Source organism: Anser cygnoides, chromosome 3 (assembly GCF_040182565.1).
Source record: "Anser cygnoides isolate HZ-2024a breed goose chromosome 3, Taihu_goose_T2T_genome, whole genome shotgun sequence".
NCBI classification, from domain to species: Eukaryota; Metazoa; Chordata; class Aves; order Anseriformes; family Anatidae; genus Anser; species Anser cygnoides.
This window is the reverse complement of record NC_089875.1, coordinates 57,830,321-57,855,131: the sequence shown is the minus strand read 5'-3', so window position 1 is coordinate 57,855,131 and position 24,811 is coordinate 57,830,321. Positions and strand designations below refer to the sequence as shown.

General features: G+C 39.6%; 2 protein-coding genes across 2 annotated transcripts in view; one reads left to right on the top strand and one right to left on the bottom strand.

Moving 5' to 3' along the window:
* The window catches only part of PEX3 (peroxisomal biogenesis factor 3), a 20,072-nt gene extending 7,300 nt beyond the window's left edge, over positions 1 to 12,772 (top strand). The window contains exons 3-12 of the mRNA XM_048080773.2: positions 608 to 689; positions 5,007 to 5,050; positions 6,434 to 6,558; positions 8,262 to 8,328; positions 8,427 to 8,481; positions 8,740 to 8,896; positions 9,769 to 9,839; positions 10,607 to 10,729; positions 11,904 to 12,000; positions 12,436 to 12,772. Of these exons, the coding sequence (XP_047936730.1) occupies positions 608 to 689; positions 5,007 to 5,050; positions 6,434 to 6,558; positions 8,262 to 8,328; positions 8,427 to 8,481; positions 8,740 to 8,896; positions 9,769 to 9,839; positions 10,607 to 10,729; positions 11,904 to 12,000; positions 12,436 to 12,519 (905 nt within the window). The 3' untranslated portion in view covers positions 12,520 to 12,772. The remainder of the gene's footprint in view (positions 1 to 607; positions 690 to 5,006; positions 5,051 to 6,433; positions 6,559 to 8,261; positions 8,329 to 8,426; positions 8,482 to 8,739; positions 8,897 to 9,768; positions 9,840 to 10,606; positions 10,730 to 11,903; positions 12,001 to 12,435) is intronic.
* On the bottom strand, positions 12,433 to 24,811 carry FUCA2 (alpha-L-fucosidase 2). Its single transcript, XM_048080772.2, has 7 exons — positions 24,585 to 24,811; positions 22,105 to 22,292; positions 20,240 to 20,579; positions 19,396 to 19,606; positions 17,256 to 17,446; positions 15,912 to 16,020; positions 12,433 to 14,483 (listed from the first exon to the last, which is right to left on the bottom strand). Exons 1-7 carry the CDS (start codon positions 24,773 to 24,775, stop codon positions 14,343 to 14,345), a joined length of 1,371 nt encoding a protein of 456 aa, XP_047936729.1. The 5' UTR covers positions 24,776 to 24,811; the 3' UTR covers positions 12,433 to 14,342.

Below are 24,811 nucleotides of genomic sequence, written 5' to 3'. Positions count from 1 at the left end.
AGTACATTCTGTCTGGCAGCATGCATTCTTGTCAAGATTTTTCATATTTTGTTCATAGTATTTATTATGTTACCTGCATGCTTATTTACTGTTTTCTGTTTCCATTGTACAACAGCAGATGAGACCTTGAATCTTCTGAAAGTCAAGGACTTCATCCCACCAGCTTTCCTTTGTTTAAAATGTATCTTTCTTGAGTTTTCTTGTAAAAAAAAAAAAAAAAAAAAAAAAAGATTAAAAAAGTCAAATTTTTCTTCCCATTTGGAGAAATGCAGCAGTGTAGATTTTCACCAGATTTTCTTCAGCAGAGTTGAAGGCATGTTTATGCAGACATGCAGGATGTGAGCACATATCTGCAGACAGACTAAGAAAAGCTATGTAGCCACACAATGGCATCATTGTGCCCAAAATGGTAAGAGGCAAGCAGGTAATTGCACTTCTGAGTACTTCCAGGACTTCCTGTGTTGCTTGTCCTCCCAGCTTTGCTTGTTGAGCAAATAGGACCAACGCTGTAGCAGTTATTGAGAGAGAGTAGGGTATGGATTTATGATTTTTTTTTTATGTTGACAGATTTTGGTTTTTTTTTTGTATTTTTTTCTTTTAATAACAGTGCTGTCAATGCTCCCAACATTGAGGGATACCTTAATGCATCAATTAAATTCTGAGAGTCTCACATCTCTTCTTAAAAATAGGTAAGACTGTCTCATTGTGTTAAATATAACTTGTTTTGATCACAAGATCATTTTTTTTCAATTGATGTATTTATAATGTAGAGAGTGTGAAGCATTTTGTTCTTGTGTCCCAATGAATCACTTAAAATATTTTGAAATTACCACATAAATATTGTGTGTCATGTTAGATAAAGTTTGACAGGTATGGCTGGCATTCTACAAACATTACTGGAAATAATTGTTACTTTAAGATGCTGCAATGGGAGCCATGGTTTTTGTTGTGTTTATTTAGGATAGATAAAGTCCTTACAGTATCTAGTCTTCTCTTAATCTGCGTCTTGACTGTGTTGTTGTTGCATTTGTAAAAATGTTTATGTAATCTCATCGAGGTCAGACATGTGAACAGTAGTGGAAAGTACCCAAAATGAGTTTACAAATGGAAGTGAGCTATAAGAAGCAATAGGGGCATTTCATAACTTTATACACATCAATCCCTGTCAGCAAACACCTTTGTTCTCATTATAACTGCAAGAACAAATGGCATATTTTTTAAATACATAAAATGCATAATAGCATACCTTAAATGCTGCTTGGCATTTAGCAAGGAGTAGAAGTGTTACGTAGGAAGTTAACACAGGGTTTCTGACTCACTCAAGACTGTCTTTCCAGTTTACCTCCCACTAACTTATTTATATAGCATTAACTTAATCTGTCCAGCATTTAATAAATTACCTATCCTATCATTGTCTTTTTCAGTCAAAAAAAAATCTCTTACAACAATACAACAGAATGTGATATTTAAAATAGGAGTTACAGCCTAAATTATGTTTTTGTAATAGTGGATCTAAGAACTGGCTACTGTAATTGAGGATTATTTATCCCAAACAACAGGAAATTGGAAAAAAGTTAGCTTCTATGGAACATCTAATGTGTTTGCCAAGATAAAAACTTTACTTAATAAAAAATTAACCTGAATGAACAAGAAATGTTGTGGATGATCAAATTTGTCTTCTGAACTGTACAGCAAAATATTCTACAAATGCTTGTAGTCCCTTGTTCCCTGTTAAAGACAAGTAATGGCTTAGTTTATTTTCTGTAGCATATATTCTTTTAGCAAAATATATCTGGTATCTCTAACTTGTCTGACTAGTTGGAGCAGTTTACAGGTACAGTGACACACTTCTGAATTCCAGTAATACATGCAGCTGAGGTCATGAGTATCCTGTAAGTGTGGGCATCCATTTAGAGTCTATCTTAGAGTTTGTGTCTTAATGCTTCTTTTTTTGATTTACCTTTAGAAAGTTTTAAATAGATGCTTACCCTTTTTGATCTGAAAGGGTAAAGAAGAGGTTGAGTGAAACAAGGCTTCAGAATTATCTTTAAAGAGAGTCTTTCAAGGAGCTTTCTTGTGTTACACGTGAAGGTATAGATTTGTTTTCTTTCCACTTTGATTTCAGAAGATGAATCAAAGGGTTCCAGACCCTTCCAGTGTCAGTCAATATATAAAAGGGTAGATGTGGAGATTTACCTTTCTTAATGTCTCTGAAGATACAGTCACTTTGTTATATTATCTATGAGAAGATCTTATGTTATTCCTTAAATCAACTGCTTTATCTTAAAATCCTTTCAGTTCTTAAATTTAAATCCTTTTTACAGTGTTTTAGTAATTTGGTATGGCCAAGGTTAGGTTGGACATTGTCAGTCTTCCAGAGAAATTTTTAAGCAGGGAGCACCACACAAGACCACTGATGTTCTTGCTCTGTCTGCCCTCCTCCTCTTCTCAAAGCAATGTGATTGAGTGAGATCAGGTGAAGTAGTTGCTGCTGTAGTCTTGTGGGTGTTACCTATCTCCCACTTACTCAACACTAACCTTTAATCCAAACCTCTAGTTTATTTTTGCATTACTTGCTGCCTTGCTTCTGTAGCCGATAATGGTTTTCCAAATAAAGAAATGTGAAATAAAAGTTGAGTAGCAGCTGAGTATTAGTCAGTTGCAGCAAATGAAGACTAAAATATCCATTTCCACTTAGGCTTAATACTCACAGTATTAAGCTGTTACCTGGTTGTTGCCTTATGTTGTGAGGAGAAATTTGGTAAGCATGAGCTCTAAGTATGTTTTGACATAATGGGTGGAAATGTAGTTGGCTGATGTTGATGCACTGGCTTCTTTGTCTTGCTTCAGTTGGCATGGAAAACTTACCACTTATAAGTAAAAGGTGTAGTTTTGAGTCCTGTCATGTGTTTCACCTACAGAAGTATTACTGTATCTTCTCTTTTTTCTTTTTTTAACTCTTCGTTTGGCTTTTGAATGGCTTTTAAAACTGTTGATTTTGCTTGCATAATGTAAGGTGTGTAAACTGTCCTTGTACGTGCTATGGATCCTTCTTGTATCTCTTCTAGCTATCTTTTTTTGCTCTCTCTCTACTTTCTGGAGTTTAATAGTGCTTTAAAAGATTTAATAGTTTATAATATCTGTTCATTTGCCTTATTTGATAGCAATGAGCTTAAAAACTAATTGTTTATGTAATTGATATAATGGTCAAACAAATGCCAAAGTACATACGTTTGTTTCAGAAAGATAAAAGCATTCCGTAATGGTTAACTGGGCCTGTAAGGAGAAATGATTTCTAATGAAAAGTGTGTTCTTTTAATAAATTATGTTACTGTACAATCTAAGCACAGGTTAATCTGAACCATCTGTGCTAAATATTTAAGTATTACTTCTGATCCCAAGAAATTACCAAATGTTTCCCTAAGTTACTTTCACAAATTGTTTCCTCCCCAATAGAGATCCAGTAGCCATTCTTTACTAACAGTGTTTAACAGAAGGGAAGGGTTGATTAAATTTCTTGGATGGTTAGCTTGCTCTTACCTCTGCTTCTGCTGCTGTATTGTTAAAATTGTGTCTGGTTAGTAGTTTTAAATATGTCATACGTCTTAGGTGGTCCAGATGTCTTTGTACACACACAGAGTAGGGGACAGGAGGCTGGAGAGCAGCCCCACAGAAAGGGATCTGGGCGTTTTGGTTGACATCAAGTTGAACACGACCCAGCAGTGTGCCCGGGCAGCCAGGAGGGACAACCATGTCCTTGGGTGCTTTGGGCACAGCATGGCTGGCTGGTTGAGGGAAGGGATTGTGCTTCTCTGCTCTGCGCTGGTGTGGCCTCACCCCAAGTGCTGTGTGCAGTTTTGGGCACCACAATACAAGAAGGATGTAAAGCTGTTAGAGATCCTCCAAAGGAGGGCTACAAAGATGGTGAAGGGTCTAGAGGGGAAGACGTACGAGGAGCAGCTGAGGTCCCTTGGTTTGCTCAGCCCAGAGCAGAGCAGGCTGAGGGGAGGCCTCATGGCGGCCTGCAGCTCCCTCACGAGGGGAGCGGAGGGGCAGGCGCTGAGCTCTGCTCTCTGGGGACAGCGACAGGACCCGAGGGAACGGCATGGAGCTGGGACAGGGGAGGGTCAGGCTGGGGGTTAGGGAAAGGTTCTGCACCCAGAGGGCGGTCGGGCACTGGGACAGGCTGCCCCAGGGCAGTTGTTACGGCCCCGAGCCTGCCAGAGTTCAAGAAGCATTTGGACAACGCTCTCAGCCATAGGGTTTGCTTTTTGGGTGGTCCTGTGTGGAGCTAGGAGCTGGACTCAATGATCCTTGTGGATCCCTTCCAACTCAGGATATTCTTTGATTCTATACAATCTGCAGTCTTGCTTTTAGACTGCAGAATATATATAATCTTAGGAATCAGTCAGGTCAAAAAGGTAAATGTTTTTCAAGAGAAGAAAAGAACAAACCCTTGCATTTATGTGGGTAGTGCAAGACTCCTTTTCCACAGATGGTCATGATCTATTTGTTTTTAGGTGATCAAGTCTGAACTTTAATAGAAAGCCAGGCAATGGTAAATCCTGTAAGAAAGTAGGATAGAAATTCTGATCCTGTGCTGCTTACGCACAAGCAGATTACCTGTGCATACTTACTGAACCGAAGTCTGTGTTAAATATACCCAGGATCAAGGCCCCAGAAAAGACTTACCGCTTTGTACCATCAGTGGGCTTTTTCTAACTGCTTAACGTAGGAACTCAAAATTGATAATATAACTGTATGTAATTGGCATCAATAAACACTATACTTACGCATTGAAATGTGAATATTTTTCCTGTGACTTCGTAATGCATAGTTTATATACTGTTTTCTTGAATGAGGCAAATCAATGTAGGTGTAATCTGATGTGAATAATTATAATAGTTAAACGAACTTGCCTTAGAGCACTGCAGTTATTTTAATATGTTTATTAATTTCCAAGTAAAATATACAATGGCTAATATTTGCATTTATTTTTCCCACAGGCCAGCAAACAAGTTAGAAATATGGGAGGATTTAAAGATAATAAGTAAGTGTAAATAAAAGATTACATCTACATAATGTCTAATATAAATTTTAAAATCTTTTATACCCTTTAAAATGCGCACTTCACACTACAGTGAGTCGTCCTTTCAGTAGATACGAAGATAATGTAGCATACTACATAGCAAACTCCTCCACGCTCTGCCAAAGCTCCTCATTAAGGATTTTTTTAATATCCCCCAGGGAAATCAGATGCTCAAAAACCACCTTGAAGAATCTTATTGGCCCTCATGTTATCCTGCTCAACAAAACTTTGTGCAGACTTTCTGTACCACCACAGAAAAATCACATCTCTCAGAAATGCAGGCCAGCCATTATATGGCCAGTGGTTTTCTCTTTTTGAGCCTGTTTGAGATAACCACCACAGCAGTGGTTATGAACCCTGTCGTTCATCATCTTATGTACTGGCTGGTGGAAGCAGTGGAAGGAAAACAATAATAGTGAAGTCAGATAATTATGCAGTGAAATATTACTGAGATGCTGTTATTTTTTTTGTTCACTACTTTTGATTCCTTAGTGCCATTTGTTATCCCTGCCACCACCACTGCCTCTCTGGTTTTCTTTCCTTCCTTAGAGTTATCTTCTTTTCACAACACACCTATAGATCCTGCTTTTGATCTGGTTTGTTTTTTCCTGTGTCCTTGCTACTCGGTGCTCATCCAAATTTATTTGTCACTTCCACACATCCTTTGCTATCTGGTGGCTGGTAGCTGATGCTCATTTTCATTTTCTTTATGTAGATATTATCTGCTTCTGCCTTAGGTAACATTTTTCTTTCTCTGAAACTGCTGTTATGCCTTCTGTGTCTTGACTGCATGATGAGGGCTAACATACTCTGTGTATTTCGTGGCCTAATAACGAAGGAGGATTTGACGGCACTGCTACATGATGCACCTTCTGGAGCAGCTTGTACAGTGTTGTTTTTTTTTTCCAAAATTACTTGTGTAACATGCTAAATTATATTAATGTAGGACTTTGGGGCACTGGTACAGGCTCCCCAGGGAAGTGGTCATGGCAGCAAACTTGATGGTGTTCAAGAAGTGTTTGGACAGTGCTCTCAGATGTAGTCTGAGTTTTGGGTGGTCTTTGTGGAGACAGGAGCTGAACTAGATGATCCTTGTGAGTCCTTTCCAGCTTGGGATATTCTATGATTCTTGGATTTAGATGGAACAACCTTAGCTGTAGCTGCTGTGCATGTTAGACTCATGAACATTTTGGGTGTGTTATGAAAATACGTGTTATGACAACCAATGAGAGAAATTGCTATGTATTTAAGAATCGTTAGCACTTCTTGAGTGTTGGAGAGTACTCTTCCTCCTGACTCACACTTTTTTCATTGACTTTGAAGTATTTTTTGTCTCTTTTCAAGGTTTCACAAGAAGTATTGTAGCAGTGTACAGTACCTGTATGCTAGTAGTTCTTTTGCGAGTCCAGTTAAATATTATTGGCGGTTACATCTACCTAGATAATGCTGCAGTCTGCAAGAACGGCACAGTAAGTTTCTTGTTTTGTTTGAAAAGTTGAAATTCCACATTCTTGGAGGTGAAAGAATTACTTTGATAAAAAGGGCATAGCTTGAATGAAACTGAGCGTTTTCTAAGAGTGGAAGATGTGAAAGCATTACTGATAGTAAGGTATACTGATAAATTATTAGAGTTTCTAAATTTGGATGATTTGGTGATACTGTTGCTTACAAAATACTAGCAATATCAAATAATACCTTTTTGTCTGCATTTATATTGCTTAAAGAAGGCTTCTTCATATCTGAACACCAAACTAAAATAATTTTCGCGTTCACTAGTCTTTTGTGAAACAGTAATACTGTATGAATGATCCAAGATATGTAAGCAAGTATGTATAAATGCTTAGCTCTTCATAGCTTGCACATTAATTCCCCCAGTTATTTTTTTTCTGGAGTTAAAGAAAATCATTGTCTTAGAAATTTTGACTAGTTTTAACTCCAAAAGGTCATTTACCTAAATGTTTCTTGATGGGGCCAAGCAAAGTAGAATGGGTTTTGTTTACATGTTGTACCTATTGCTCAATAACAGTAAAACCTAGAGTAAGCAAATACCCACAGTAAGATTTGTAAATTATTGAACAGATCACCTGAAAATAATGGGTGCAAATCTTGATTAGTTGTCATAAGCTCCTCTGTGATATCTCTTGCTGAAAGTCAAGGAAAAGCAGCATGTGAAGGCAGGTCTGAGGGTTTAGAAAAGCTTTCATTAGGGAGGCCAGAGATGATGGAGGTCATGTTTCATTTTGTAAAGTCCGAAAAAGCTTTTTTAGGCAAGAGGATCTGGAGTAGAAATGTTTCCTTTCTGTCACTTTTCCAGTAGAGGAGTGGGTTGACAGGATCAACTCAGAGGCGCTCTGCTGCAGCAAGTTGGGATCCTCTCTCAGTTCCTGAAAGCTGCTTTTCCGTCAGCGGATTTCTATGGCTTTGGTTAGGGTTGAGCTTAAATATCCTATTCCACCAGGTTTAATTCTTAGCATGATGGAGGGTCTCATTCTACTTGCAATACAGTTTTTTAAGAGACTTTCCTACATGAATGAAAAGTGAAAGAAGAATCTTAAAATTCTTCTGTGCTACAAAAATGGAAGAGATGTCTATAGTATGGAAGAGAGTGATGCCATAGAACTCAAAGACCTACAGGTTGATGGCAGGAAGGGAGAATCAGAAGCTACAGCCTACAACTGGTGAGAGAGGAGATGGTTTGGGACTCTGGTCTCCCAATTCAAATATGACAACCTGTAAGTGCATATCTGGATCTTCTGAAAAGCGTCCTGCTGTTCCTTGCAGTCTGCTTGAGTATAAAGAAAAAGTTGGTAGGTGGATGGGCAGGTGCTTGGTCATTACATGTCTGACTGTGATGATTCACATGTGATTGGAAGGATGGCCACAGCAAACTGACAGGGAAGTCATGATTTATTTTTGATGTCCTCTATCTCAATTTTTCTTTGAAGAAATTTTTCATCTCCTTATTCTGTTTTGAAACTACTGTGATAAGAAGGAACCTCTCTTTAGCAGAGAAACCAAATGTAGTTGTTTTCTAGAGCTGCATTGATAACGGGGGAATCCATCTGCTACATGGTATTAAAATATTAAGGAAAGTGTTTGCAACCTGTTTGAAATTGATTTTGTGTTGTTGTCTACTGCTGACGTGTCACAGAACTTTTCTTTTTCCCCACAGACACCGCTAGCTCCCCCTGAAGTTCAGCAGCAATATTTATCAAGTATTCAGCACCTTTTAGGAGATGGTATGGTGCTTATTATAAACGACTACGCTTACAAAATGCTACTTTTTTCTAGACTTGAGTGAAACCTTAGAATAATTCTGACACTTTTCTTGTTCTAGGACTGACTGAGTTAATAACTATTGTTAAACAAGCTGTGCATAAAGTTTTTGGAAGGTAAGAGTCTGTATTTTTCTGTGGTTAACTTTTCATCTTTACTGTGATGACAGTTCCCAAAACAATGAGTTTTATTAGAATCAAAACCAAGGGAGGCATTACTGACTTTATTCAGGCGAAGATTTTGGCAGGCTGAGAGCCTGACATTGCAAACCAACTTTGCAGATTGGGATCCTGTTATTTCTGAGCATATCATCAGCAGATAAACAATGCATCATTACAATGTTGACTGCAAAATTAACGCTTTTTCCTTTCCAGTATTTCCCTTAAGCATGCCCTTTCCCTTCTGGAGCTGGAACAGAAACTTAAAGATATCAGGAAAGTAGTGGAACATAAAGATTCAGATCAGAGTGCACCTTATTCTCCCTTATGTCATTATCTGATGCCAGATGAAGAAAACCCCTTGGCTACCCAGGTACTTGTTTCAGTTTTTCATCTGCCGTTGTTTATTTTGAAGAAGGAGGGGTGCATAACAGTCCTCCAGTTGCACCATGGTAACTGTATCTTTGATAAATGACCGGGCCTCCTCCTTTGCAAGTCAAGTGTCCTTATCTCTTACCTTCTTCAGACTCGATTGAAAACAAGGGTCTTCCTCAGCACTTCAGCGATGAGCTCGGGAACATCGCCAGATCAGTTGCTTTCAGTCTGTGACGTATGCTGTAACACAGTGCAGCTTAATGTAGTCCTAAGCCAAATTGCATTACCTTGTACTTGTGTACCAGCAACGAGCGTGGCCAATTGTAGCATCTCTGAGAGAGACGCTTTGCTGGAAGAAAGTGATGGTGTGCCGGAGTCTTTGGTTGTTTTGGGCTGGAAAATGAAGTCTTGGAGTCAAGAGAGAAGCGTATCTAATCTCAGTTGTAACACTAATTTCTGAAATTTTCTGAAGGTGTTTGTCTCCAGCCACATCACTGCTTGGTGAAAACTTGTTCTTAATTTGTATTATTGCTGGTATAAAGATGAAACTGAGGCTTCATTGTGTGACGGCATGCATTAATCCATTAACTTATGCTAACATGCAGTGTTTATGTCAGTTTTGGTAGTCAAAAGTAGAAAACATCCTGCTTGATTAGTCTGGCATTTCTTGCTAGTACTAAAAAAAACAGCAATCTGTGCACATGCACAAATTATAAAGAATCTGATTTACTATCACAAATCTTTTCTTTTAAATAGATTTGACTTAACAATCATCTTGACTTAATTCCATGGTGCAAAACTATTCTACTTCTGCTCTTAGAGTTGCCAATATATTTCTCACTAAATAGCATCTGTCTTTGCTTTTTCCAGGCCTGTGGACTCACAGAAAGAGACACTGCTACAATTAAGCTACTTAATGAAACTAGAGATATGCTAGAAAGGTATGCAGAAATACTCTTTATGCATATTAAACTCCTCCTTGCAACTATAGTTTATATAAGACAGTTAGTGTCATATAAAAAGCTGGTGAACTTTCATTTGCAAAATGTGACGGTTCAGCTACCGCATTAAATATTGATTTATATTCACTAATCGCAGGCTGGGATTTTCAAAATACGAGTGTTCTGAAATTCATTTATAAAAAGCAATCCTGCCTTAATAAGATGATGAGGACATCTTTCCTTTATCTCTACCTCACACTTTCTGTACTTATGTAGGAACAGAGGAGTACTTCTCTTCTGTTATACCAGGGTAAATTGAGAGTAATTTTATTGCATTTACTTGCTCTGATAAAATGAACACCAGTTTTGGCTTATCAGAACTTGTTTTTAATGCATGGTTTTATGAATGGTCGTATGCATCCTTCGACAGGAGCTACTGCAGTGAGGCTTTTATGGTAAGCATTGAACAGGAGTGAACTGAGCCAAAACATTCTTAGAATTTAACTGCTAGAGATCTGGGGCGTTTTAAGGACAGGTCCCTTCTATGTTACTGCATAGTAAGAAATAGAGAAGTGAGGAATGCTTTAGGTTTATGTCTTTTAGTAACTCGAGGGTACAGTTCAGGTTGTTGACTGGTTTGCTGTGGAGACACTTGGGGAGCCGGTCTCTCTTGAGATTTGCAGGGTTTTTTAGTTTGGAAAAATAAATCCTAGGAATGAAAAAATGAATCCTAGGAATGAAAACAGCACTTACTTACTTTTTTTCAGTCCAGACTTCAGTACAGTTTTGAGCACGTGTTTAAACAGAGGATTCAGTCAGCTGCTGGACAACATGGCGGAGTTCTTTAGACCTACTGAACAGGACCTGTCTCAGAACGGCTCTGTAAATAGGTAAATGTCTGCTTTTGTTGTGGTTCTTACATAGTAAGTCTTTTGGCCTCATAGTGAGTTCTAAAAAGAGCTAGTGATTTCCTTGCCTTGTTGAAGTTCTCATGCTGGAAAGACTTCTGTTTCCTGTTTTTCAAGACTAAATACCATCCCCTCACTTCAGTCAAGCAGAGACCTAGGAGTTACTGCATGTTTCTTCTCAACCACGAGCTTGCTAGAATTTTCCTGAGGTACCTTCCCCACCATAACTTGCAGATGTAACAACAGAAATCGGCAGACCTATACTTAGCAGTGTTTCCTAGCGCTGTACGAGCAGACTGCCTTGCTAGGGTGGAGGATTTACACCACTGGTGGTGACTACTGAAAGATGTACTTGTAGTACTCCCCAGTGAGGCCAGGAGAAAGATAGCTCTGTATGCCCCGCTTTCTAACTGTTAATTATTGGAGTTCTCAAGGAAGTTGGGCATATTCTCCAACTATATGTAAGCATAAGTACCTACAGAGTTCTTGTTTTCTGACTGGTATGCTGAAAACAATACTAACATTCAGGATCTTCTGCCTCTTCCCAAAAGACTGTAAAAATGTAGCTTTTATTCTGAAGTTAACTTGCTTTTAAAACAGTACAGTGTGCTAGAAATCTGAAAGCTGAGTTCAAATCCTAGAGATATAATTTCTAGAATATTAAAATGAAGACTTTGAATAATAACTAGCTTATATATGTTTATTTTAATAACTAATGGCTCTTGAGTCTTAAGTTTGTATTTAAATGTAGACTATTTGCAATGCTTAGAATATCCAGAAGGCTTTAGGTTGGCTCTCTCTTGGTTTTGAGTTTGAAAGAGTGTGAGATGGCAAACTGACACTTCTAACAACTGCTTACACACACACAGGCTGCAGCTAAACCATGTTTCCCTTGCGTGCAATGCAAGCGTGGAACTGTGTGATAGGAACACGAACAGGCAAGATAAAATTTCCTTTGGTAGTTCTCTGTATTCAGTGAAAGACTTAATAGGGACAAAACCTTCATTTGTATACTCCAGTTTGTGGTCTATGCAAAACTAAGTTGTTCCAAACTTTTACTTTTGAAGTAGTAATTATTTAGAACTGTAATAATCACCGTTCAGTAGTTTTACTGATATCAGAGTGGGTCTAAGTCAATATCTTTGTTCTCTTCTAGTCTTTCCAGTGTCAGTCTTCCTTTAGCCAAGATAATTCCAATAATAAATGGACAGATCCATTCAGTATGCAGTGAGACACCCAGTCACTTTGTTCAGGTAAAAATCATACTTTATTTAAAAGATCCCAAATAAAATTTTGAGATGTACATTTCTTTTTAGGTAGCATACCACACTTTAATTTCAATGGCTTAGGAAAAAAAAAAAGTAGGAACTGGCATAACTTAAACTTTTTGTAAAGTTTTATCTTCCAAAAAGATGTTTCTTTTTTCTCGTGGAATCTCTTCCTTGTACTAAACTGTGCAGAAGCAAAAAAAAAAAAAAAAAGTCTCAACTTTGTTCTATTTGGAGTTCTCTTCATCAACCTTTCTAATGGAAGAAATTTGAGTTAAATCTCTGTGGGAGTGCCAGGTGCTTTTCTCATGATGAGTGCAATCATGTACTGCAGCAAAACCAGAGAAGTGGCTGTGTGCTTTTGATTAAGTGGTGGGTGTGTTTTTGATTAAGCAAATTTATTCCTTAAATTTCTTCCAGGACCTATTGATGATGGAACAAGTGAAAGATTTTGCTGCTAATGTTTACGAAGCTTTTAGTACCCCTCAGCAACTAGAGAAATGAGCTGCGCACTAATAGGAATAGATCATGTATTTATAACACAGCCCGTGTGACTACTGATGAGATTTGGGTTAATTTTGTAACGGTGTAGGAGTGGTAGACCAGCAGAAAGAACATACTGAAAAAACTGGGAGCGAGCCCATATTTGTTCTATCTAATAGAATTCTGTTTCAGACACCCATTAAAAATATTCTTGTTGAAAGAATCACTGTATGTAAAGACTTTTCTATTAAAAAGTTGTTAAACTCTTGCATAATTCATTTGATTATTTTTATTGCATCTGGAAGGCATCTGGTGGCAGTATTACAAGATATTTAAGAAAAAATAACTTGTTTGTCTGGGGTGTGTTAGGTTTTGGGAAAAACACGAATGACGGTGATCTAAGAATAGCAGTATGAAGTACAGCTTTTCTATTCTTCCGCCAGATTTTTCTTTCTGTAAAGAAAAACTCTTCTTTCCTTGACTTTACAAATGTTATTCCAGAGGGTTTCTCATTCTTCAGAAAGCCTTTGCCAACGGATGCACATGCCTCTTGAACAGGCTGGGGGGGGTGCTCTCTTTGTTACTTAAAAGAATGTGGATTTTTAGAAGTTCTTGTTTATGCTGTTCAAACAGCTACACTGTACACATTAACTTGTAAATATTTTAGCTTAATTTGTATTAATTTTGAGCCCAATTGTCTGTATTGTAATAAAATATTTTAATGTAAAATTTGTGTGTGATAACGTTACTAGCAGAAAAGGCAATACCTTATTGGCCCATTACTTAAAATCTGTAATAGTTGGGCATTTATTACCATTACTCAGGAAAATAAGTCTACGTAAAACTATTCATGCTTTTTGTTGTCCTGTATCTCCCCCTTTTTGCAAACCTCACATTGCAGCAGGTCTACAATTACTAATCCTGACACATGATGAGTTTGGGAATTTTTCAAATTGGACACAATCCACTCTCTGCTTAAGATGCTGTCTTCCTGCCAAAGCTGAGGATTCCTAGCAACTCCTCATTATTTCTCAAAAAAAAATATTGTTGAAATATATGGGGGTTTTGATTGTTTAGTAGTCCACAGAAGGCACCCTGGTAACTGTAAAAACAATGGATGTAAACAGGAGTCAGCCTTAACCTATGAAATTATACAAAACAGAAAAAGAACTTCCCCTTACTCAATAGACAGAATTACTCAAAGGTAGGAGTGTGTAAAATCAGTGATTCTCATGATAAAGAAATTAAGATGTACATATGCATTGCCTCCATGCATTGGTGATGAATTTCTCACCTTCATAAGATTGTTCTTGCAGATGCATTATTCAGCTCATCTGAAACTACCAGCCACCGGTTGTAGCAAACAATGGGGAAGTTCATTCTTTTCTCTAAAACTGACAGGTTTTCACACTGCAGTTTTGTGGAAGTTAGATTTCTTGCTTTAAAGAAGGTGTACAACTATCTTAGGTGTGCAGCTCTCTGATCCGTTGCATATGAGCTTGATCTAGCTTTTGTTCTGTCTCATCGCTTTAAAAAAAAACATCTACTGCCCTTATTCTTCCCTCCTTTTCAACTTGACCTCTTTTTTTTTGGCCAGTTTCTTGGCAAGGTAGATGCTCAGTTATTCACGCAAGTTTGAAGAAGCAAGTTGTGCACAGACATAACAATCTAGTGCTGGATTTCATTTGAGGTTCATTTCATTCCACCGTTTACAATTTATTTTTTTAATAAAGATTGACTGAGAAATATCAGTAACAGTCTAGCAAATAAGAATTAAAAACAGTGCAGCGAAGAAGATGGGCAGGAAAAAACAAACCCTACTACCTAAGGCTCCAAGGTACGGCTCACTTTATGTCAGTCAGTTGCAAGGTCCAGCCCCACTGACACGGCAGTTGCTTAAGTGTTAACTGAGGTAGAGCTATCATCAGTCCCTTTTCTCCTAATGCAATCCATTTCAGTGGCTCCTTGTAGCCAACAAGCTTCACCTGAAATAGGAACCGGCAGTACAATTAGAACAATGGCTTTTCAAAGTGCATATAATTGCATTTTCATCAGGGGAAGTGTTCTTCCGTCACTACTATTTGATTATCCATAAACGCTATTAACAACCAAATTAATGTAAGACAATGAATAAAAGCAAAGGAAAAAGATTTGTGAAGTAGGTATGTAAGTAATAAAGCTAGTGATAGTTTGTCTAAATCAGTACTTAGGTCTATAATAGGTACATAAACCTTTGTCAGAAGTATTTGGGATGGGATTTGGGTCTCAGCAGGTAGGTAGGTTATGAAATGCCTGTTTCCTGTGGTGGAGCTTGTAGTTGTGAATAAGCATCAACATTTCTTATAGAGTGCAGCCAGACATTTCAGAGCTGACCTGAAGAACATGCCCCACTAAAAACAATGTTTTGCAGGGAGACTTGTACGCTAGCTACTGTGAAATGCTAAAAATAGTGGAGCAGCTTAAGGAAACAGTTGAAAATGTCTCTGCCCCTGAGGAACAAGATTTTTTTGCGCACAGATAGTCCAGGTGCCTCTCCAAAATGCAAGATACATGTACAGATACATCTACATTTGTATTCTACACGATGTTTGGAGTGTTCTTGAAGTGACTCTCTTCACCTTCTCACAGAGCCATCTCACTGGAAATTAGGTATTTTTTCAGATGACACCATATGAGAAGCCACAATCCAGAAAAACACAATGCGTTTCAACAGCTAGTGGGCATCCATGGCGTGAGACCAGAACTGACCTAAGCCAAAGCAAAGCCTTTAAGTGCAGTAGTGTGGATATTAAGTCCTGAGCACCACGTGTTCTGCTCTATAATTCTGCTTCTAATGGGTCAGGCTGCTTGGGCTACTTGGAGGTGTGGTATCAGCATCCTCAGCTTCTGACCCCTGCTTGCTCTGAAGTGCACATTTAGAGTCACATCCAGTAACTGTTTTATACTCCCAGGCGACCGAAGCCTCTGGGTGCATTCCCTTTGTGCACATGAAACCACTGGACCATTACAGCAATTACAGCATCATGAGAGTGGATATTTATAAAGAAAGGTCATCCTGGGGTAGATCCTACAGTGGAAATGAGAGAGGTGGCCCTGTTGTTTTCCTGCTATTTAGCCTCTTTTTATGATCCTTAGTTTGAAAGCTAAGATATATCCCAGCAACAACTCAGTCTAACTTTAAGAAGAAACATCCCACTGGGAGGACTATGACAAGGAAGGTCCCAGAACATGTTGCTGGGTCTCTTCCAAAGCACTCTGTATGCATTCCCAAAGATGCCAGAAACTAAAATAAACACTGATGGAACATGACAAATCCTGGAGTTGTTTTCCACATCCCTTCAGAGTATGCTCATTTCTCGTAATGTGTTAAAAACCTCTCTGTTCTAAACACAGGGGGGGAAGAGTCTTTTTACCTGTGTTTCTCCAAGCTTAGCCTGTGGCTCACCAAGTTCCAGAGTCCCAGAGATTGGCCAGTTAAGGAAGATGGCATTAACTTTGCCATCTGTGGGTCTGAATGTGTACCTGGTTGGAAATGGGGAACAGAAACACATTTCAGTCTTTCCTTGTAAATTTTCTGAAGCAATCTGTATCATGCTTTCAAGACTGGAAAATAAATGATTTGCGAAGTCAGCATTAATTACATTTTCACATGCATAACCTTCACTTCATATGGTCTATACCCTTTATTAAAGTATTATTCCTTGAAAACACATGCTGACAAACTGGAGGTAATAGAGATTATTAAAGAAGTTTACTTAGAAGTAAACATCTGTAGTAACTTTAGCAAGCTTATTATAATTCACTGCTGCCTAGTCATATGAGAAGGAAGATCTGGGGGGTTAAGGTGAATCATTAACAGATACTTGTGGGTTATATTCAGAAAAATGTTGTAATTCACTTCTACAGACAAATATACAGATTTTACACTGAAGAATTTCCTAGGAGCACGTGCAACGACAAAGCTTCCACTGGGCATTGTTAATTTTTTAAAAACTGAATTTCAGCAGACATCATCCACATTATATCCTTGTGTATCTTGCACCATACGTTTGAAATATTTCTCCCACCTTCCTTCATTTTAGTTACAATTTTTTTATTTTTCTCAAAAGTGGTTCTACGAAACCTTCAACAATTTCAAGGCTATGGCCAGATAGCAAAAGCTTACTTGAAGCAGGACTAAAGAAAGCCGAGTGAGGCAGAGAAGAGGGTCAGAACAAAAGCCTCACGGATCATTATGGAGCTATAGCAGCTGGGAAGCACAAAGGCACAGCAGAGCTCAGAGGCTGGCTGAGCTTTTTACTGACCAAACAATTGCTATTATTTTCCTATGTGCTTTTACCTTAAAAAGAAATGGATTTTTCTAGTTTTCTAGTTCCTTTCTCTCCTCTCTAAAGAGAGAGCATTCCTGTTACACAGATAAACACCACCTCATAGCAGTTTTGTGTGTCTGGATTTTTTATTTAATATTTTTTATTGTTTCTGATTCCAGCTCCACTAACAAGCACAAGATCATTAAGGAAACTCTTGCAACCCTCCTTTCAGCCCTGGCGTCATCCCAGTACTACATTCTCTGACACCCACTGTCCACCTACATTTTTATACACACTTCCATACAGTTTCTTAAATAGACAAAAGGGTTCGTTTCTTCAGCGCACACAAAGCAAGCTGGTGATTTCCGTAGTATCACACCATTAAGAATTTAGCGATTTCCACACACGCTGCTGTACACAGCCTGGATATTGATTCAGGAGCCTTACCACACGTCTGGTGTGACCGTGTCGTTCTGCGCTCTCCACGGCTTTGTCCCATAGATGGCGTCTCCATTGACTTTCAGCCAGGCACCCATTTGCCTCAGGCGTTCCTCAAATATAACAGCGATGCGACCGTCGTGAGTGGGCCCGATATTCATCAGGAGATTTCCTCCGCAAGACACTGTTTCTACAAGTTGCTGAAATGTTTTTAAACATATACGCAGAACATATGGTCACGGCAAATGAAATCATATATTTGAAGTTCTTACTAAAGCCCGGTGTGCTGCTTCAGAATGATGGATTGGATGAGGCACGTTACTGCTGCGTGCTCAGACTTTGGACGTCATCCCAACAGTCGATACAAAATTGAAGCTCCCATAAAACAAAGTTCTACTGTCAGTTTGCATGGCAGGAAGTAGCCCCAAATACATTTTCACACCAGTATGTCTGACTGAATCTACATTAGAATCAGATCCTACAACTTTTTAACATTTTGACTTCTCAATTTCATGAGAGATTTCCCCATAGAACAGTTACAGCATTATTTCTCTGCGTGCGAGGAAAACAGGGCTAGTAGATGCCACTTCATTTTTTACTGAAGCAGGGAAAAGCAATTTCATATTCTTCCTCTGTTTGATGCTCTCCCTGTTTTATGGAGACATCTGTAAAACACTATGAAGCTTTACATATTTAGTACAGTTTTCATAAAATATTCAGAAGAAAATGAAGCAGTCTCAATAATTTATGCAGAAAAGAATAAATCTTGTCTCTGAGAGTACTATTAGGATCTTCCTAGTAGTCTACCTTTTGCAAATGGAGCCAGTGACAGAACGGGTGTTCATTTTTATGCACAGTAGTCATAGACATTAGTGCCTGTAAAATTCACGTTGTACCTAACTATTTCTGTAACACACAATGCACAGACTGGGATTCAGATGAAACGTTCCTACCATTAAAAGAATGGGTTGGAAGAGGATGAAAGAGGGGATGGAAGGCTGAATGTGTTTTCATGTCTGTGCACATGGTACTAATAAAAAAAAATCCTATTGAAAATCTAGATTTTCAAAGGGTTCGTTCATCCTGGAGTAGAGCTTTTCCCAGACCTATTAATCCATGAAGCAAATTAAACAAAAAGAGGCAGACAATTTTACTAATACTTTTTTTTTTTTTTTTTTTAAATCTCAGCCTCTAAAGATCACACGTTCTAGCACTGAGTCTACACTAATGCCATGTTATGAACTTGACAATCTGCAAATAGATTGATGATCCTTCTAGGGAGTCCATAAATGTTTGTGTTTCCATCCACACTGCCCTCCAGAGATCAGCCTGAGATACACAAGTCTGAGGAACAGACAACTGGAGACAAGCTATTAAATGAATTGAAGACCTTCTCCTCTGAAGAAAGGTTACTTCAGTTTGAAATTATCTTTTGCAAGGACAATACAAAGGACAGATTTGGATTAAGCAACAACAACAATCTTCCTCTTCACTAGCTGAGTTTTGCAATTAAATGCATTTTATCCGAAAGATAAGTCTTCCTTTCATTCAGTTCTTCCAAGCTTCAAGTCTTCTTTTTTAATACCTTAGACTAGCAAATTGAATCAATTTTCCATTAACTCAGGCTATCTGTATGTCTGGGGGGGTTGTTTTCATTTTTTATTTTATTTTTATTTTTTTTTTAAATATGAAGTGGAATGAAGGAACGTTTCTAGCTACCAGATAAAAGACTGTTAAGAGTTATAAAACATTTCTAGCTAGAAGGGGGAAAGAGACATAGCCTTCAGACAGGAGTCTCTGTGAAACTGCAGCTGTTTGCTTCTTGTCAACTCAACAGTGCAGTTACTAGAAAACAAAATCCTAGAACAAAGATTATCCAAATCAGTCTTTGACCAGTTCCTCACAGAGGAAATAGCTTCTAAGAAACTGACTGAATTTTTACTAGATAATATTTTTCATAGTATTTTCTATAAAATTAGTAAGAATTACACGGATATTTCATGCTGCCATTGTTAGGCTGCAAATGAACAACATTATTTCATTGCTTCATTATTTAATTAATAATTTTCCTTAAAATAGATGTATAATTGAAACGTACAGTCTAACGTAATAACCAGCAGTTGGAGGCAACTCCTTTGTCCCACCGTACCTTCACCAGTTCCTCAATTGTGAAGTAATCGCCAAGCTTCGCGTTCCTCCTGTACCCCCAGGACCACTTGTCAATGGTCATGCAGTTCTCCCACTTGTGAGGCAGAAGGTGTCCGGGGTTGTATCGGTCACTGCACGTGTAGAAGCCACCGTGCTTACAGATGCTGCCGACTCCCCAGCGGTCATTGGTCACAACGGTGTCCCGAACTGGACTGAAAGCAAGGAATACTTAAGTTTATGATTTTTATTCTAGAAATTACAGTCACGGCTAACATAATCTCTCCCCACCACCATGTCCCTCCCAGAAACTTTCTGATGACTTCTGTGCCATTAATTCATTACTATTAGGTAAAGTGCAATTTCAGGAATCCAGTTCTCATCCTCTGCTAGTAAAAAGCCCAGATTGGCATTGTTGGGGAAATATGCTGCGGACTTTCATAGGAGGCCCGCCAGAAAGCAGTCTGCACTTCGTATCCACTGCCAGATGTTCAGTGTGTGTTGAAACAATGCACCCCTATTCTCAAATTATCCCCCTGTCCTGTTTGCCTACGCAGCAGACAATACTTAGGAAAGAAAATGACGAGGTAGAATAACCATTGCCATCTTAACTGATGAATTTGCAAATGTGGTTTAAAAAAAAAAAGTACAGTAGACTTTTTCTAAAGCAAGCTTCAATAGTTTTAGGGAAGACCTGGATTCTTGGCACTCTGAGTTTCAAGAAAATTAAGATTTAATGAAGTCCCCATAAGCAGAGTTTAGAGGTTCTACAAAATACACAGAAAATGAGACAAACTAGACACAGAGCAGAATTTCAGATTAGGAGCTAAAATAGCATCATGATACACCTGTCATTATACAGCCAAGCTAGAAAGCCAGTGCTGTTCCAGTAAGTATCTGGTGCATTTCCATCCCCATCAGACCAAACTATTTCTGGTTGGTACTTGGTCACAATTTCATAGAGTTCTGGTAATGATTTACTGGTTGGAAACTTTCTTGTCTTGAAGACATTGGTGGCATCTTCACAGAAGAGAGGATTAAACCATTCAAACAGGGAGTGATACAACCCAAAACGCAAGTCGGTCCTGTTTCTAACAGATGTTGCAAGTTCAGCCACAAGATCTCGTTTTGGTCCCACATCAACAGCATTCCAGTTCCAAGAATATTTGGAACCCCACAAAGTAAAGCCTGCAAAAAGAAAATTAAAAGATAAGAAAGAAGCAGAAGAGGGGACATAACGGTTCTTCCTTCTGGGAAGTGATTTAGAAGTACGTTGCAAAAGAAAACAAAATAATAATAAAAATAATACACGTACTAATATGGTTATCATGGTATAAAGCATGCCTATAATCTGTTTATGCACTGTGGCAGTAGCCATAACATCAGAATACAATGCCTGATACATTTATAGATTTTATACATAAACGTGCATTTTCTAGTACTGTACTGCTCAGAATAATTATTCCTTCCTCTTTAGCTGTTCACTCCATTCAAATGTCCCAATTAAATTAATCAAAACTACAGCAACTTCTGAGGCAACTAGAGTTTCACGGAACGCAGTAAATACGAACTCTGAATACACATTCAGCAATTGGAAGATGAAACGCTCCCTGTTGCAAAATACACAAGCTATCATTTGCGTTCAGACTACTCTCCTCCCTTCTGTTTACATCTTATGCAAATGCTCACTAGTCATTTGTCTTGATATTTAGAACAACTCAGTACATGTACATAAGCAGAGTGCAAAAGCTCTTGAAACAGCTTTTAAAATACCAGCGTTAGGTATCAGGAGAGATTTAACTTTTCAGGCATTCGGCTATCCAGCCTGAGCAGTTCAGGTGCTACTGCGCTGCAGACTTAAGCCACTGCCAGAGGAGCTCTGCTCTCACCTTCACGCTCATTGCCTAATGAATCTTGCAGTATTTTTGTGAACTGGAAACGTGTAATCATATCAACCAGACAAACAAGCTAAAAATTCATGCCCAAGGCTACAGGACAGCCTAAACGAATCTTGGTTCTTCTGAAGTCAGTGGGAATTACGCCACTGGCATCATCAGGATCAGGATTTTGTTTGTCAGAGATGGGATTAAAATTCACTTGTTATTAGCTGCAACTCTTGAGCCCACATCTCCCCAACACATTCACTAAACACACCCTCATATTGCTGCTTAGTATTTTACACTTTTCTTTGATATTATGTTGCCTTCTAACCACTTCCTCTTTACTTTTCTCTGCAGAGCATCCTGACTCTTGGAACATACTGCTAAATTCCCTGGGGAAACCCACAAAGCTAGTTAACTGCCTGTACACAGCAGCTCTCTGTACATGAAACAGTGCAGGATGCACTTTCGTGCTTTCTTGAGCAATAAATTACACAACAATCAGAAATTAACTCATCTAGTTAATTCAGAAATTAACTCGTCTAGAAGCTCACCCCGCTTGCCCCCACCATTTCAGGCAGTCTTACCTGTAAGAAGAGAAACACGGCACAATCTACTCTTCCTTCTATGCAAGCTTCATGACCATAGCTTTGTGTATGCATTTTCCTGACTCTAACACATTTCCTAGGCATTTTTAAACTCTCTGGCTGGGTTGGGGCAGGTAACTGTAGCTTTCTCTTTCTCTCTCTCTCAGCAGGCCGGGAAGTCATGGGGATTTTTCTTCAGTTAACAGAAATGCAACAATTGCTAACGTTCACAAGCTCTCCACTTACCTTCATGATGTTTTGAAGTTAAGACCACATATTTTGCACCTGAAGCCTTCAGAATATCTGCCCACTGGTTGGGATCAAAGAATTCTGCTGTAAACAGTGGCCCAAAATCTTCATAACTGAACCCAGGTGGGTAATTTGCCTCCATAAATTTCACATAGGGCTCTCTCTTTTCCTTCTGCCAGTACCACCTACAAAATACAGATAAAAACGACATATGTTGGTGATGTTTTAGACAAAGAACAGAGAACTGAAATGATCAGCTCTTACTTGTGTTCGTGCCGAGAGTCATGCACACTGGAGGCATATGACACTGGCAACCAGATAAACTGCTTCAGAACACAGCAATATTACTAATAAAAGACTTCCTTTTCTCTGTCCTCTTTCCCCATGCTCTGCATCCTTTAGTCATTTCACTTTGGAAAGGTCACAGAATTTCATTTGTCAAGTCCTGGTCCAGTAATGTCACTACTCCAACTGTTCCCATCCACAACAAGGTTTGGAGCTGCTGTGGCCTGAGGGTGGTCTCTCACCCTCACCACGGGCAAAGCTCATAAACTGCCTATACAGCATTATTTCTTTTCGGACTGCTCTCTCTCTCTCTCTCTCCCCTACCTAGCAATGAAAGAGGAATTCTACAGACATCATGCAACAGTCCTTACAGAATGAACAGCCTTATTTCTGGAGGCCTTCTAACAATATATGTTGTGACTGCTAATATTTAGGGGAACAAGGTTTGAAAGCATTCACCTCCCTATGAATTAAGCCAAGCAGCAAAGCTCCTGTTGGCAAATTAAGGCATAAATGAATACAGTTTGAAAGTGAGATAAAGAAAAGGAAAAAAATAAATAAAGAAAGAAAGAAAGAAAAAAGAGAAAAAAATGAAAAAGGGAAGAAAAAATTAAATGAAAAAGGAAAAAAAGAAGAACAGAATCTGAATGTTTCAGATTGTGCTTCTCTCTCCCGTCCTGAGCTGGTCTCTGACCTCAGCTTTGCATGACCACAGCAGCTGCATGAACTTGTTGTAACCTTCCCAAAGAGACTTCAGTGTAAGCAAGCAATCTCTAGCAGCCAATGAGAGAAAAAAAAAAAAAACGAAGAAAGAAGAGGCTGTGACAGTCTTCCTCCATGCAAGAACCTGAAAAAAAAAAACACCTCTTATTTTAAAGTATGTAATTGCATAAAAAGAGGTAACATCCTTCCTTCTTTTCCTTTGTCAACACTTCTGCTCTGACAGGATTAAGTTTTAGAACTGTACTGACCAAGGCTGTGCAGCTCTGAAGGGAAGAAGGCAGACTGGGTGACCATTGGGGTTTTTGACTTTCCCTTTGAAGGTGTCAGCAAAGGACCTCAGCCACCTGACTGTGCATGCTGCCAGAAGGCCCTGGAGCAGCTCCACACCTATACATACCTACGGATGGGAGGCAACAGGGACATAAACAACTTTATCAACTAAGAAGAACCAGTGGATGTTTTTAGAAAAACAGTACAAAATTAATATTTGAGCCTGAATCTGTGTACGAATCCTACTCTGGGAGCACAGCACTCAGAGTAAGGCTTGGTCCAAAACTTAGCTTTTTTTCACCCCACAGAGTCATTACTTAGTAAATAAAAAACTCCTGGTACCCTTAAACACAACTCTGTAAAAAATAAGCCAAACACTGCCTTCAAAAAACTGGTTTGCTTACAGGGAAGTTGATTTGTTTTACGAAAGTTGCATTTAAACTTTATTGTAGCTCTGCTGGAGAGCTGTTGTTAACCTTCATACTGTACATGATGCAGGGCACCTCACTCCAAGTCCTACAGGAAGTATTTGGTAGAGCACGGAAAGAAGGTGGCAAAACAAATGGCTACAGCCAAAGGGCCCGAGCCAGCGAGCACTCAACAAACCCAAGGTTTCATCCAGCCTTTGAACTACAACTACTTGAAGGATCTGGGCTTTCCGTTAAGTGGATAATACCACATAAACGAAGCACCAGCACAAAAGGCGCACAAGAAAACAGGAGGCCGTGTGCCAAGCAAAGGAAGCAATGCGGGGAGCGACGGGCTCCACAAGGGCTGCTCGAAGCCCTCTCAGAGGCTGTGGGGATCTGCAACACCTGTCCTGCACAGATCCTGGGGCAACCTGCTTCTTCTGACCCTTCACTGTGGCACCTGAGTGGTCTCCCTCTGATGCTTTATCTCCTTCACGAACATTGCAGAAAAAGCATCCTCCAGCTCTGGTCCCCCTGCTCACCGGGCTGACGCTAGCCCACCCGCTCAGCAGTGCCAGGGCTGCACACACCGCTGGCCGCACGTACCAGCCTCAAGCCCCTTCCCAACCGGGGCCATGAAGCCCGGGGTCTCTCTGCTCGGCCCCACCTGGGGTACAACCCCCTTGGGCTGTGACCCCCGTCCCCGAAGCGCTGCTCCCCGGGCAAGCCCCGTTACCGCCGGCGCGGGGGCCGCCATTTCGTGGGCGGGGGGCGAGGCGGGGAGCTCACCAGAACCACTCGCTGCCGAAGCTGGGCACCGAGAACACGCCCCAGTGGATGAAGACGCCGAATTTCGCCTCGTCAAACCAGGCGGGCAGCGGCCGGGCGTCCAGCGAGCCCCAGGTGGGCTGGTAGCGGGGCCGCCCGGCCAGGAGCCCGGGCAGCCCCAGCAGCAGCAGCAGCCCCAGCGGGGCGGACATGGCGGCGGCAGGCGGCCGGGCGGGGGCCGGGCGCAA